The following is a 16,302-nucleotide window of genomic DNA, read 5'->3' on the forward strand; positions in this document are numbered from 1 at the left end:
TCCATCCACCACCCCTGTTCTGTCAGTTGTCCCTCCAGCTCTGGACTGCTTCCCACACTTTAAGACAAGCCCAAACAGTTGAAACCAGACTTGCACAGTAATATCTTTAGATTTCACAGCAGATTTCACGCTTAACCCTTCCTGCCCTTGTCTCTGCTCTCCTTTCATTCAGCTTCAGGGTGAAACCCAGACCTGTGAGAGAAGAAGCAGTGTATTTCCTTACTTTTCATCCCAGCCAGTCCCCATGAAATCTTAGCCAGAAGTTTAATTTAGCATCACAAGAACCCCTCATTTTCAGTGGTGTGGTAGTGACCGGGGGTGGGGGAGGAGGCATGGCAGTGGGAAAAGGACAGGTGACCTGTTGGAATCCACCAACATCTGGGACTGCATACCAGTACAGAGAGGCAGTTTTGTTACAGGCTCCTTTAAATCCAGCTAAAACATTACCCCCCGAAAAAGCATTCCAAAGTAACCAGAATTTGCGAATACCTTGCATTGCACACGCTTTCATAGAGGCGGTGTTGTAATTTTCACATTTAAGTCCAGGTAATATGATACCAAGTAAAGGGTAGGCTTCAACAAGACAGATTTATATACAGTGGGGCCCCTGGCCTGCTCTTTTATGAATGAGGGGCTGGGCGAGTGCTGGGGTGAGAATTGACGTAATGAGTCAGGCAAGCTCTTTGTGGACACTGGCCATTTTCTTAGAAAGCAGAAGGAAATGTCATTGCAGACTCCTGGAGGATCAGCACCCAACCTGCTTGCAGGTGGAAGGGGCTACATCACTTCCTGCCGTCCCGTTCCTTAGGCTCACAGCACACACTTGCCTAATTTAGGCATGTGACTGAGTTACGCAAGTGGCCCTTCCAGAGGCCTAATGATGAAGGGGTTGAGGCTCTGCTGCCCCATTTGCCAGGAGCTCGCATTTGAACAACTACCGTAGAGGTAGTAGCAACAGGAAAGTCATACCAAGAACCAAGCAGAATGGCAAAGATGCAGGCCGCCTGTAATCCTTAGTGCCTGCCAGTCGGGTGAGGGGACCAGCTGTTGAGGCCTGGCAGGTGAGGAAAGGCCACGTCAGGTCAGCTGGTGGCTCACCTCTCTGAGCCCAGCCCAAATATAATGTGCACACAGATACATGGACTTTTTCCAACCCTGAGCCAGAAAGGACTTGGCTGTTGGAAGCACAAAATCTCCAAGAATTTTAAGTGTAGGCTCTGCTCTCCTCTCTACAGCAAGCTGAGGCTCCAGGCCTTAGGGTCATAGGAACTGACTGGGACTGGGGCAGGAGTTGAGTTCGCTCCACAACCCATGGAGTCCACATTCTCCTGCTTCCAGCCGATCTGCACCCCTACCACCACGCTGCCGTCTGGCTGGCCCATGCCTGGAGCAGTCTTGTCCAGCACATTTGCTCAGAAGGGAGAGGAGAGGGGATGCACCAGAGTGATGGGAGCCCAGGGCTGCAGGGCAGCTCCCCCAGGTGGAACCCAGAGGTGGCCCCTCCCACTCCTGGGAGAAGAGAAGCTACACCCTGCAATACAAATCCAATTAAAACACAACCCTCCAACAGAGGATGGGATGGGGTGACCAGAGGCTGGGAAAGGCAGGGGAGGGGAATGAAGAGCAGGTGGGTGGTGCAAAAATACGGTGAGGAGTAAGTTCTAGGATTCGACAGTGCAGTAGGGAGACTACAGTTAACAATTTATTGTATGTTTTGAAATAGAAGAATTGGAATGCTCCCAATACAAAGAAAAAAAGGAAAAGATAAATGCTTCAGATGATAAATGTCCTTAAATACCCTGACTGGTCATTACACTTTGTAGACATGGATAAAAATGTCACATGCAGCCCCCAAATATGTACAACTATTAGATGTCAATTTTAAAAAGGAAAAACAAAAAAACCCAGAACATTCCTCTAATTAGTAGCTACATTAGGGCAGGAACTGGAGAGAAAAAGCAGCAGCCTCCTCACTGGCCATTTCTCTTCTTGGTCAGAGGCAGCGAGCCCAGGGCCCCACCACCAGTGTCTGCCTTTCAAGATAACCTGTCTCACCTAATCCTGGAAAGACTTGTGAGAAGCTTGGGGTGGTAAGAAAGTAAGCAAGGAGATTCTCCATCTCTATCTCTGGGATTCCTGCTTCCTCAGATGTAAAGGTAGAATCTGAACACCACCTGAACTGCCACCATACAGTGCTACTGTCTTCGCTAGCAGACGTGGAGGTCTTGCATAAACTTAACAGAAGTGCTGTTTAGATGCTAACTGACTGAGGCATCTAGGAGGAATCTTCCCTGCCAGAAAGGGGATCTTGGGGATCCACCTCAAAGCTTAGGGCTTTCAAATAGCCGAAAGGCCCAATTGTCCAGCCTGGCTGGAGTAACTACTCCCAACTCCTACCAATAATTCTCTGGAATTCTTAGGATCTTTTTCTTGCCAAAGCCCAAACAAATTTCAGATCTGAAAATTCTTCACAAGTAGAAGTCATTATTAATTTCTATTTCACCTTTCAGAATGTGAACTGAATTAGAAAGGCCAAGTAACTTACCTGCAGTCGCCATCCAAACAGGCCAAGAGGACAAATGACATTTCTAATCCCTAGCTATCTTTTTACTGTATCAGATTCTCAGAGACTAATTCAGAGACTTGGTGTGGGGTCTGGGAATCTGTTCAGGTGAGAGAGAGAACCAGACCTGGTTTCAGGGCTCCCAGTGGGCATGTGGGCTTGGCTGGGCTTACTGCATAGGGAGGCTGGAGGAAAAAAGCACCAGCAGAGTTAGGCCTGGGAAGGAAGAGACATTTTTCCAGCAACAGATGGCCCACTGCTCAGCCCTGGCTCCAGAATGCAAAAGAAATCAGAAATAGATGCTCAGCAAGAAGCATGTGCCACCCGCATCATGCCTCATGCAGCTGCCATAGCTTTAACCAGGAAAACACACACCTTACCCCACTTTACAGACCCTCCTGAAGCACAACAGATGCTAGGGGAGGCGTGGGGGGGGGAGGGCAGATGGAGGAAGAATGAAAAGCAGTCCAAAGGGTCATCCTCTCACTTGGCAAGGACAGAAGAAAGCTATACCCAGCAGTGTCAGGGCAGGAGGCTTCACTCAAGCCCTGTTCCTCCCAGGCTTCAGAGCAGTGGGAATTTACCTCAGCGAATAGAGGGAGATCTTACAACACATTTCACAATCTAGATTTATGTCTTGAGATGCTACCCCAAGGCCAAAAGCTTCTCGGTCTCTTCCACTCTGCCCACTTCATTCTTCAGGCCCTCTCTTAAGGGCCTAATCCCCTCAGCATCCTAAAAACAATGACCAACAGTAGGGGGAAAAAAAGGTAAACCTTTATTTGGAAAAAGAATTTAAATAACCATTTAAAACCCCATTTCATTTTCAAAACAGAAACAAAAAAGCAAGGAAAAGATAATCTATCAAGCACCTGCCCTCTGCCCTCATTAGCTGTTTTAAACCTGCATTTTTCGGCAGAAGAGAACAGTGATGGGCCCTAGTCCTAGGACCCCATAGGGCACTGTCTTGAGACTCTTTTAGGCAGTGTCCAGAGGACGGACAGAATGAATGGTGGGGTTTGGACAGACCTGGGGCTCAGACAGGCACATGCCCAGTACCCAGGAAACAAAGTTTAAAAATATACACACATAGAAAATAAATTCCGTAGAACCTAGGCATGGAAAGCTTCTAACCATGAATGCAGCAGCACAATTCAAACTGGGTCTTTGGCTTTCAAAAAAAAGGAAAGAACCTTAACCTCTGGCTCACTGTCCTGAACTCAAGTCTCTTGGCCGCTGTCTTCAGTCCCACTCTGGAGGTCGAGGGGAGCAAGAGCAAGTCAAATCTACCAGGGCCAGCAACTACTCTGACTTAGGGAGATCTATGGAGGGGCCGGCCCAGGATCTCCCAAGGCCACACCCCAAAAATGAAAGATTAAGGGATGCAGGTGACACGGTGTGGACTAAGGAGTCCCCTGAATAAGCCAGGGTACCCCTGTATTAGGGGAGGGAAAGCAGAGGCATAAGCAGCTGAGGCCTTGCTGGACAGAGCCAATCCACAAGCACTGCCACTCCAAATTCTTGGACCAGTTTTGTCCAAGGCCACCTTTCTGCTGAGGCAATTTGGTCTGAGCTAAATACCAGGGTTTTCTAGAAAGAAAATGGAACGGAAGTGGGAGAAGGGAGGCAGCAGAAAGTAAACGGTGGTGGGAGGAGAGGAACAGAAAATTGCTTCTTAGGAGTGCAGAGGAAAGAGAATCAGCTTAGGTGTGAGTCCCAGCTGGGGCAGCTGCAGAGTCTACCTGCTCTTTCCCCTACTGGAACTCCTACCCTTGCCCTAGTTCTGCAGGCTGCAGGGTTCAGTGAAACAAGAGTTTTCCTGAAGGCTCTTTGTCCTCCTCATCCTTAAATAGTTTTAAACCTCATACCACTTACCCTAGCCCTGTGAACCCCATATAAGTGTTCAAGCTTCTGCCTTCCCCAGGGAAGTCTGGAAAAAGGGATGGGCCATTGAGAAATTGCACCAGGTCTGTGGGGAGCTCTGGGTTGGAGGCACAGGGCCCGCTGGGGCAGGTAGCACGTCCCTGAATCTGCCACTCCAGGATGTGGGCCCCATTTGTTCCCACAGCCCAGATGCCAGGCCTGCTCTGGTTGGCATGATGAATGCGTAATGAAACACAGAGGCTAAAAGGAGAGATGGGGCCATGCCCTGCTGCTGCCTGATCATACACAAGTACTTGGGTCAGACTCTGCACCTACCCCTAGGCCTGCAGCACCCATGTGAAAAGTGGACTGGTCAGAGGCAGGCATGGCTGTGCAGAACAGTCCCACCCCAAGAGGACACACGCATGATATGCACATCTCACATGTGCATGCCTGGCAAGAGAGCCCAGAGGTCCTGAAGGCAGGGAAAATGTCGGGTCAGAAGGTACACAGAGAAACGGCCTGAAATCAAATAACCAACGAGATCAGTAACTCCCACAACCCTGGTAATTAAAAATCAAGGGGGAGCGCTGGATACATGGAAGGAAAGGGGAGTCCCCCTTCTGCCTCTCCCAGGGCCACTGAGTATGTGGCACAGGATTAGGAAGAGGCTGGGGTGAGGCAGGGACCACAGGCAGAGAACATGGCCAGGCCTGGAGAAAATCTAACTATAAAAAAAGGGAACAAGGAGTGGGAGGGGAGGGGATGTAAGTTTCTTGGATCTAAGTTTCCAGAAGCATGGGATTTTTCCAGTCTCTGATCCAGTAAGCTCTTCTGGAAGAGAAGCTCTCTTCCCTTGGGAGCCCCATCATGGGGCGGTGACTTCCATCCCGAAGCTGGCTAGCAGGCAGAGGTGGTCTGAAGAGCAGAAGGGGTTAGGTAATCCATTGGCAGCCCAGAGAATCTCTTCAGAGAGAAGGGAGAGACGGCCCAGGAGCTTGAGAGTTCCATCTTGATACAGCCTGTGATCTGGGGCACAAAACAGAAGCCAATGGGTAAAAGCAGCCACAGCCACACTGCACAGTCCTTCTGCAAGCTGCATTCCCGTGGCTGCCCTCCACCCCTCACCTCCTCCTGCAGCCTCTGGGGAGGTCTTATTTTCTCAGAGATATTGCATAATACCATCAATGAATGAAGACTGGTGAGTTCTGGGGGACTGGGGCAAGCTGGAGAGCCCAGCATTACAAGATCTTTTGATTTTTCTAAGAGAATTTGGAGATCCAGCTTTTCTTTTTTTTTTTGAGATGGAGTTTCGCTCTTGTTACCCAGGCTGGAGTGCAATGGCGCGATCTCGGCTCACCGCAACCTCCGCCTCCTGGGTTCAGGCAATTCTCCTGCCTCAGCCTCCCGAGTAGCTGGGATTACAGGCACACGCCACCATGCCCAGCTAATTTTTAAAATATTTTTAGTAGAGACGGGGTTTCACCATGTTGACCAGGATGGTCTCGATCTCTTGACCTCGTGATCCACCCGCCTCGGCCTCCCAAAGTGCTGGGATTACAGGCTTGAGCCACTGCACCCGGCCAAGATCCAGCTTTTCTATATAAAATCTGATTTTTTTTTTTTTTTACCCAGGCTATTGGGAAAAAAACAGGCTGTTGCCCAGGCTGGAATGCAGTGGCACAATCTCGGCTCACTTGTAACCTCCACCTCCTGAGTTCAAGCAATTCTCCTGCCTCAGCCTCCCAAGTAGCTGGGATTACAGGTACCCAACACCACACCCAGCTAGTTTTTTGTATTTTTTAGTAGAGATAGGGTTTATCATGTTGGCCAGGCTGGTCTCAAACTCCTGACTCAAGTGATCCACCCACCTCAGCCTCCCAAAGTGCTGGGATTACTGGTGTGAACCACCACATCTGGCCAAAAAGAAATATTCTTTACACGATACAGGCATGGGGCTGGGAGACTGCTGTCATACAGTGACTACTACTGGTATGGGGAGAGGCAATAGAAAATAAAGTCTCTAACCTAACTAAGTCCCCCACTCAGTGGCTGTCATTAAACAAATCCAACCACTTCCTAGATCTCTATTTTTATCTTTAAAATGGGGATTGGGAGTGACTGTCCTACCTTCCTCTCTTTAATGCTGCAAAGGTAAAAAGAGACAAGGCAGGCAAGCAGGCTACAGGGAGAATGATAAGGAAGATCAGTGTAGGGGAGGTATGAAATCTGCTCCTTTGCTGGTTAAATCCCAGCAGCCCAAGACATGCTACCAAATGCCTGACCTACCATTAACTGTTCCCAGGGACCTTGGGGTAGAGGAACCCAGGATCCATCAAGCTTACCAGTTCTATTCCCATTCTCATAGGACTCAGCTGAGAAAAAGATGTAATCTACTGTCGTTCCAAGACCCAACGGCATTGTAGTGACCTCTGGGCAGCCACGCTGGGGCAGGAAGTGCGTATATACTGAGGTCAGGTGGAGGCAGTGCTGGATGGTACCTACAGTCCTAAAAGGGAGGGAGGGGAAAATATTAGTCAACAAAAATTATTAAATTTTCCCTAGGTCACTTTCTCTGTGGGTTTTATGAAGATTTTTTAAAGGGATGATCTCAAAGACTTGATCTCAGCCAATTCCTTCCCATGTTAAGAAGAGGCTAGCAGTCTTAGCTAAAATTAGCCTAGAAACACACATTTGTACTGAGACTCCCTGACACTCCTTATCCCCCACTATCTGCTTGTGACCTGGTAAAGTATACCCAGTGTACCCCTGTCTGGGGCCCAGGGCTCTTCTGTAAGGCTTTACCCTCTGAAGAAAGAGTACATGGCCTTTTCACCTGCAGGAACATGGGTGGGTCACCACTGGCTTCTGCATACCTATATGACTGACCCTCTATAAGCTTAGCAGATATTAGGGGGAAAATACCTTAGCAAAAAGTGCTCCCTCAAGTCAGCCTCAAGACAGCCAATGGGAATCTCTCTCTTACACCTAGGCAGGAGCTAGACTGAAAACTGAAGAGAACTGGAGATGGTTACCTGGGGAAGGCAGGCTCAAGCTCAGATGTGTCTTCCTCAAGGACAGACTCAGCCCAACCTGCAGGTCGCTCTGTAGAGGACCAGAGAGAAAAAGGTTTTCTCATCCACAGACAGTGAAGCAGGGTCAGAATTTTTCACCCTCAAGTCCCTCTCAGATCCTTGACTGGACTGCTTCAGAAGGATCCAGGAGGAGAAAGGGAAAGAGAAACAGTGAGGAGGAGAAGACGACAAGAAACCACAGTCAAGAACTTCAGAGAGCCAGATGTAGGGCCTCTAACACAGGTACTGTCTTCTGTAGCTTCTTGCTTTTGGTTTTAATTTGATTTAAAACAAAAGAAGTCATGTAGTCAGTCACATGGTACAAAATCAAAAGGTAGCAAAAAATAACAGTGAAGTTTCCCTCCCACTTGCCCTCCTCTACCACTCAATTCCCCTCTCCAGAAGCCACCAATATTACCAAATTCCTGGTATATTCCTTCAAAGACTTTCTATTACATACCATCCATTGTGTATATCTATGTATATATGCATACATGTGTATATATACATACATATTACACATACGTATAAACACACATCACACACACACATATCATACATATAAATGTTAAAAAAGGAAGATACAAATTACCAGTATCAGGAAAGAAAGAAGGGATATTAGAATGGATCCTACTAACATTAACAGGATAACAAGATCAGCAACAACATTGACAAGCCCTTAGCTAGACTGACCAAGAAAACAGAATACTCAAATTACTAAAAGTAGAAATGAAAGAGGGGCCCCCATCACCAACCATATAGAACTAAAAAATAACTATATGTGAATGCTATAAACAACTAGCCACCAACAAATTAGATAACATACAAAATGGAAAAATTCCTAGAAAGACACCAACTATGCAAAATAACTCAAGAAGAAACAGAAAATCTGAATAGGCCTATAACAAATAAAGCAATTAAATCTATAATTTTAAAACATCCCACAAAGAAAACTCCAGGAGGTTCGATGGCTTCACTGGTGAATTCCAGCAAAGAGGAATTCATACAAATCCTTCACAAATGCTTCCAAAAAAAAAAAGGAGGGGACACTTCTCAACTCATTCTATGAGACACTACTCTAACATGAAAACTAGACAAACTATCATAACAAAAACTACAGACCAATATCCCTCATGAATACAGATGTAAAATTCCTCAATAAAGTATCAGTAAACCAAATCCAGCAAAATATGAAATGATGATATACATGATTTATCCTAGGAATGTAAGTATGGTTTAACAACTGAAAATCAAATATGTGATATGGCACAATAGAAAACTTAAGTTTAAAAAAAAAGCCAAATGATCATCTAAACAGACACAGGAAAAACATTTGACAAAATCCAACACCCTTTTATGAGTTAAAAAACACTCAAAAAACTAGGAATGAAGAAAACTTTCTCAACCTGATAAAAAGACTCTATGAAAAACTCACAGCTAGGATCACACTTAATGGTGAACTGAAAGCTTTACCCCTAAGACTGGGAACAAGAAAAGGGTGTCTGTTCTCATCACTTCTATTAGACATTGTACCAAAAGTTTGAGTCAGAGTAATTATGAAAGAAAAATAAATAAAAGGTATCCAGATTGGAGGAAAAGAAATACTATTTCTCTTTGCAAGATGACAAGATCTTATATAGGGAAAATCCTAAGAAATCCACTAAGAAACTATTAGAACTAAGAAATTAGTTCAGCAAAATTGCAGGTACAAGATCAGTGCACAAAACACTTCTATACACTAGCAATGAACAAGCCAAATATGAAATAAAGAAAACAATTGCATCTACAATAGCATCACAAAAATCAGGAAAAATTTAATAAAAAGTGTAGGCACACTAAAAATTACAAAACTTGGAAAGAAAGATCTAAATAAGGAAAACCAGCTCATGTTTCATTGGCCATAAGACAATATTATTAAAATGACAATACTTCCCTGGGAGACAGAGTGGGTTCCTGTCATGGAAAAAAAAGAAGGAAAGAAAAGGGGAGAGGGGAAAGGGGAGGGGAGGAGGGAAAATAAAGGAGAGAGGAGAGGGGAGGAGAATGAGGTGGGAAAGGGAAGGAGGAGGGGAGGGGAAGAAGGAGAGGAGGGGAAAGGGAAGGGGAAGGAGGAGGGGAGGGGAAGGAGGAGGGGAGGGAAAGGAGGGGAGGGGAAGGAGGAGGGGAGGGGAAGGGGAAGAGGGGAGGGAAGGAGGGGAGGGGAAGGAGGAGGGGAAGGGAAAGAGGAGGGGAGGTAAGGAGGGGAGGGGAAGGAGGAGGGGAGGGGAAGGAAGAGGGGAAGGAGAAGGGGAGGAGGGGAGGGAAGGAGTAGGGGAAGGGAAGGAGGGGAGGGGAAGGGAAGGAGGGGAGGGGAAGGACGAGGAGAGGGGAAGGAGGAGGGGAGGGGGAGGAGGAGGGGAGGGGGAGGAGGAGGGGAGGGGAAGGAGGAGGGGAAGGGAAGGAGGATGGGAAGGGAAGGAGGAGGGGAGGGGAAGGAGGAGGGGAGGGGAAGGAGGAGGGGAGGGGAAGGAGGAGGGGAGGGGAAGGGGAGGGAAGGAGGAGGGGAAGGGAAGGAGGACGGGAAAGGGAAGGGGAAGGAGGAGGGGAGGCAAAGGAGGAAGGGAGGGGAAGGGGAAGGAGGAGGGGATGGGAGGGGAGGAGATGAAAGGAAAAAGCAAAGTAACAAAATTTCAATTGGTTGGTGGGGTTTTTTTTTTTTTTGCCAGGGGTGGGGGAGGGGGGGCACAGAAACTGATACAACGATCCTAAATTTCATATGGGAATGCAAGAGACCTAGAAGACACAAAAATCATCTTAAAAACAACAAAGTCAGAGGACTTACTCATCCCTATTTCAAAAGTATAGTAATCTGCCTTATCCATGGCAGATACATACTGAGACCCCCAGTGGATACCTAAAACCATGGATAGTACCAAACCCTAAATATACTGTTTTTACCTAAATATACCTATAAGAAAGCTGAATTTATAAATTATTCAGAGTAAAAGATTAATAATAAAACAATTATAATAATATATTGTAATAAAATATGTGAATGTGGTCTCTCTCTCCCTCAAAGTATCTTACTGTTTTTGAACCTCAGCTGACCATGGGTAACTGAAACCAAGGAAGGCACAACCACTGAGAAGGGGAACTACTATATACAAAACTATAGTCATCAGACAGTGTGGTACTGGCCTAAGGACAGACACAGAGATGAAGGAAACAGAATTGAGAGTCCAGAAATCCATATATCTATGGTCAATTAATTTTTGACAAGGGGAGAAGTGAATGGAAAGTGACTAATGGGTGTAAAGTTTCTTTTGTGGGTGATGGAAATGTTCTGAAATTGGATTATGGTGATGGTCGCACAATTCTGAATGTACTAAAAGCCAATAAATTACACACTTTAAATGGGTAGATTTTATGACATACGAATTTCATCTCGATAAAGCTGTTCAAAGGATAAGGGAATGTTACAAATAACTTCATGCCAATATATTTGACACTTGATGAAATGAAATGCCCCTTTTTATGCCTTACATTCTTCCTATTTCTATTTTTGTTGCTCTTACACATAGTGTATGTTTTCATTATATCTTTTAATAAACATGTATCTTTATATAGAAACACTACTAAGTTCTGCACATTAATTTTTACCCAGTTACCTTCCAGAATTATCTTAATGCTTAATGCTGTTTTTAGTTAATTCTTTTGGATCACCAGTTATATAACAATATCATCAGCAAGTAATAATTTACCCCCTTTCCATTTTTATACTTCTACTTTGCTATATTTCTATTTTCTACTTCCAATTCTGTCGGCTGGTATCTCCAAACACAGTTAAATCATGATGGTCTTGTCCCTGTCTTGTTCCTAACTTTAACAGGAATGCTATGAGAGCTTCCTTCTTTAATCAAGATGCTGATTTTGAAGCTGAAATAAATATATTTCAACAGTGTAAGAAATTATCCATTTTCTTCTTATAAGAGGGTTCATTTTAAAAGAATCTAGAATAGATGTTAAATGTTAACAGATGTCTCTTCAACATCTATACAGAGGGTGGTATAGGTTTCATATATTTTAGTAGATTTCACATATATATATATATATTTATAGATATCTCAGTGTTGAACTATCCCTATATAGAGTAACTTTCAATGTGTTGCTAGATTTTGTGACCAAGTGGAGTTAATTAGAAATATCGGGATAGTTCAACACTGAGATAAAGGGTAACTTTCAATGTGCTGCTGGATTGTTTCCTGATCTTCCATTTCACAAAAAATTTTTTGAAACACTCAAAATTATTGTCTCATTATTTTCTAGATATTCTCCAACTTCAATTTAAATTTTCTTCTTTGATCAAAAAGTTTTTTAAATGTACAGTTCATAGTGTTTTTTCTCTTTTTTTTTTTTTTGGAGATAGGGTCTCACTCTGTCACTTAGGCTGGAATACAGGTCACAGCTCACTGTACCCTTGACCTCCCAGGCTTAAGCCATCCTTTCACCTTAGCCTCTGGGAAGCTGGGAGTATAGGCACATGCCACTATACCTGACTAAATTTTCTATTTTTTGTAGAGACAGGGTTTTGCCACATTGTGCAGGCTGATTTCAAAATCTAGGACTCAAGTGAACCACTTGCCTCAGACTCTCAAAGTTCTGGATTTACAGGCGTGAGCCACTGTGCCTAGCCTCTTTTTCTTTTTTTTTTTTTTTTTTTTGAGATGAAGTCTCACTCTGTTACCAGGCTGGAATGCAGTGCACGATCTCAGCTCACTGCAACCTCCACCTCCTGGGTTCAAGCAATTCTTCTGCTTCCGTCTTCCGAGTAGCTGGAACTACAGGTGCATGCCACCACACCCGGCTAATTTTTGTATTTGTAGTAGAGACGGGGTTTCATCATGTTGGCCAGGATGGTCTCAATCTCTTGATCCCATGATCCACCCACCTTAGCCTCCCAAAGTGCTGGGATTATGGGCCTGAGCTCTTTTTCAATTTTAACTTATGTGTTTATTGCATGTGTTTTGTGATCTAATATACAATGAATTCCTAAGAATTTCCTAGGAATATTTAAAAAGCAAACATGACCTCTCTGCTTTCAATGTTTGGTGGTTGATACGTATGAATCAGATTTATCATTTGACATGTTACTTATTCTATATCCTTAGTCATCTTTTATCTACTTGATCTGTTGCAGACTCAGAAAGATCAATTAAAGGCTTCTACCTTGCCAGGTGCGGTGGCTCACGCCTGTAATCTCAGCACTTTGGGATCTGCCAAGGCGAGCAGATCACCTGAGGTCGGGAGTTTGAGACCAGCCTGACCAACATGGAGAAACCCCATCTCTACTAAAAATAGAAAATTAGCCAGGCATGCCTGTAATCCCAGCTACTCAGGAGACTGAGGCAGGAGACTCATTTGAACCTAGGAGACGGAGGTTGCAGTGAGCCGAGCCATTGCACTCCAGCCTGGGCAACAAGAGCAAAACTCCATCTCAAAAAAAAAAGCCTTCTACCATTATTGTCTGTTACTCCATGTTACAGCCTATGGTTTTACTTTGTGACTGTTGATGCAATGTTATTTGGAGCATAAACATTCTTAACACTAGTATCTCTGAGTTACATCCTTTATCATTACAATATGCCACACACATACAAAAAAGTCACAGTGACCTGCAGGATCTTAAACATGATTTCCCTAGACACCATTCTTACCATGCAGCTCTGTGAAAAAACAGCACTGCTCTGGCAGTTATACACGACTCAAGGCTTCCACCTACTCTGCTCCAGGTCACATGAGCTACAACCTCTTCCTGGGCCCATGCAGCATCAGTAGCAGCCAAGCATGCAAGTACTTCGGGAAAGGATCCTCAGCTGTATCACACAACAGCCAGTAGAGAAGCTGGATTTAGGACTTTCCTGCTCTTTTATGATGTTAGCTGTAGGCTTGTTAAAAAACAAACAAGCTAAAAAGAACTTTTCTGCTTAGAAAACTGACCAAACAGCCTGGGCAGAGTGGCTCACACCTGTAATCCTAGCACTTTGGGAGGCTGAGGCAGTCAGATCACTTTAGGCGAGGATTCAAGACCAGCCTGGCCAACATGGTGAAACACCATCTCTACTAAGACTACAAAAAATTAGCTGGGCATGGTGGCACACACCTGTAATCCCAGCTACTTGGGAGGCTGAGGCAGGAGAATCACTTGAGCTCAGGAGACAGAGGTTGCAGGAGACAGTGAGCCGAGATCATGCCAATGCATTCCAGCCTGGGCGACAGAGTGAGATTCCATCTCAAAAAAAAAAAAAGAAAACTGACCACATAGCCTTAGGCTTTGCTGTGTGACTGGGTGACCTCCTGGACAGTTTGTTAACTAGGGGTTTACAAAAATCACCCATTAGCAATTGTTTTTTCTGTAATGTGCTAAATTGTGCACATGGTTTGCTCTTATTAAAAGATTTAAAACCCCAAGATTCAGTGTAATATGCCAGTGCCTGTGAGAAAGAAAACACAGTAATTCCTTTTAATTTCTGCTATGGTTTAAATGTTTGTGTCCCCCCAGCCAAATTCATAGGTTGAAATCCTAACCCCCAAATTGATGATAGTAGGAGGTGGCACCTTCGGTTGGGAGGTAATTAGGTCACAAGTATGGGGTCCTCATGGATAGGATTAGTGTTATAAAAGATGCCCAAAAGAGATCCCTCTCCTCTTCTTCTTCCACCACTGAGATGATGATGCTCATGAACCAGGAAGCAGACCCTCACCAGACACCAAACCTGCCAGTGCCTTTTTTTTTTTTTTTAAAGACAGGATCTCTGTAGCCCAGACGGGAGTGCAGTGAGGCAATCATAGCTCACTGTAACTTCAAACTTCTGGGCTCAAGTGATCCTCCCACTTCAGCCTCTTGAGTAGCTAAGACTACAGTTGCATGCCACCCTGCCCAGCTAATCTTTTTGAATTTTCTGTAGAGATGGGGTCTTGCTATGTTGCTCAGGCTGGTCTCAAACTCCTGGCCTCAAGTGATCCTCCCACCTCAGCCTCCTAAAGTGCTGGGATTACAGGTGTGAACCACTATACCCAGCCTCTGCCAGTGCCTTGATCTTCAACTTCCCGGCCTCTAGAACCATCAGAAATAAATTTCTATTGTTTAAAACCTACCCAGTTTATGGTATATTGTTACAGCAACCCAAATAAACTAAGACAGTATCTTTAAGAACCATACTGGAAAAGAGAAATCATTCATAATAGGAATGTTAACAATGAGGGAGACTTAAAAATTAAATACGTTTTTTACAAATTATTCCATTATGAAGGGAGTTAGGGGCTGGGCCTGGTGGCTCACACCTATAATCCCGGCACTTTCGGAGGCCGAAGTGGGTGGATCACTTGAGGCCAGGAGTTTAAGACCAGCCTAGCAACATAGTGAAACCCAGTTTCTACTAAAAATACAAAAACTAGCTGGGCACAGTGTCACATGCCTGTAATCCCAGCTACTTGGGAGGCTGAGGCACAAGAATCGCTTGAACCCAGGAGGCAGAGGTTGCAGTGAGCCAAGACTGTGCCACTGCACTCTAGACAGAGCAAGACTCTGTCTCAAAAGCAAAACAAACAAACAAAACAAAGGGAGTTGGAAAGAGTGAGAATCACAATGTTTTTTATTATACACATTGGATGGCGCAGAATGCTCCAGCACAATGCAATGTCAGCTTATGGGAAAATCATCACTACCTAGCACTGAATCTTCCTTTGCACTCAGAGGCTCCCCATTCAAGCTAGTGTCACAGTTAAGTTGTCATGTTTTGAAATGCACAGTTGAGTTGGATGACTCTAGTATTGAACTGGAAATACTGTTCACATATCTAAACAGATCCTCTAGAAAAATGAACTCACACACTAAGATATCCTTGCACTCCATTCAAGGCCCTTTCAAAATAAGGATAGTTGGCCGGGCATGATGGCTCACTCCTATAATCCTAGCACTTTGAGAGGTCAAGGCAGAAGGGATGGCTTAAGCTCAAGAATTCGAGACCAGCCTGGGCAACATGGTGAAAATCGGTCTCTACAAAAAATACAAAAATTAGCTGGGCATAGTATCATTTGCCTATAGTCTAAGCTGCTTGGAAGGCTGAGGTGGGAGGATAACTTGGGCCTAGGAGGTCACGGCTACACAATGTGCCACGACTATGCTACTACATTCCAGCCTGGATCAAACAGTGAGACTATGACACGAAAAAAAAAATTAGATTTGGAGTCTTTAAAAGAGATTCATCAAGAGCCTATTCAGCCCTGGGTAGGAGCACTGGACAAACAGAAGGGTACATTCAGAGTATGCAGAGAATAAGTGTGTTTATCCAAATCTAATCTCAATTTTGAAAATACTATTATTTCGCACCATCAGTGAACTGGCTATATTGCCCTATAGAATGAGTCTTTTCTACATACAAAGTGACTGTTAGTATATATTTTAAAGGTTCTTGGTTTAATTTTGTTACTAAACTATTTATGTGTCATTCAAGTACATCACTGATCTAAATAACCTATTCCTTTTTTTTTTTTTTTGAGACGGAGTTTCGCTCTTGTTACCCAGGCTGGAGTGCAATGGCGGGATCTCGGCTCACCGCAACCTCCGCCTCCTGGGTTCAGGCAATTCTCCTGCCTCAGCCTCCTGAGTAGCTGGGATTACAGGCACGTGCCACCATGCCCAGCTAATTTTTTTTGTATTTTTAGTAGAGATGGGGTTTCACCACATTGACCAGGACGGTCTCGATCTCTTGACCTCGTGATCCACCAGCCTTGGCCTCCCAAAATGCTGGGATTATAGGCGTG

At 44.7% G+C, this 16,302-nt stretch overlaps 1 protein-coding gene and 1 pseudogene across 6 annotated transcripts in view; both read right to left on the reverse strand.

Moving 5' to 3' along the window:
* Window positions 1–3,318: 3,318 nt before the first annotated feature.
* On the reverse strand, window positions 3,319–5,045 carry LOC108593540 (uncharacterized; annotated as a pseudogene).
* The window catches only part of ANGEL1 (angel homolog 1), a 41,508-nt gene continuing 28,524 nt past the window's right edge, over window positions 3,319–16,302 (reverse strand). For all 6 annotated transcript variants that reach the window (XM_035261125.3, XM_035261124.3, XM_002754145.6 and 3 more), the window contains 3 exons: window positions 7,462–7,531; window positions 6,772–6,935; window positions 3,319–5,455 (listed from right to left, as the gene is read on the reverse strand). In XM_035261125.3, the coding sequence (XP_035117016.1) occupies window positions 5,295–5,455; window positions 6,772–6,935; window positions 7,462–7,531 (395 nt within the window). In that variant the 3' untranslated portion in view covers window positions 3,319–5,294. The remainder of the gene's footprint in view (window positions 5,456–6,771; window positions 6,936–7,461; window positions 7,532–16,302) is intronic.

This window comes from Callithrix jacchus, chromosome 8 (genome assembly GCF_049354715.1).
Source record: "Callithrix jacchus isolate 240 chromosome 8, calJac240_pri, whole genome shotgun sequence".
Classification (NCBI taxonomy): domain Eukaryota; kingdom Metazoa; phylum Chordata; class Mammalia; order Primates; family Cebidae; genus Callithrix; species Callithrix jacchus.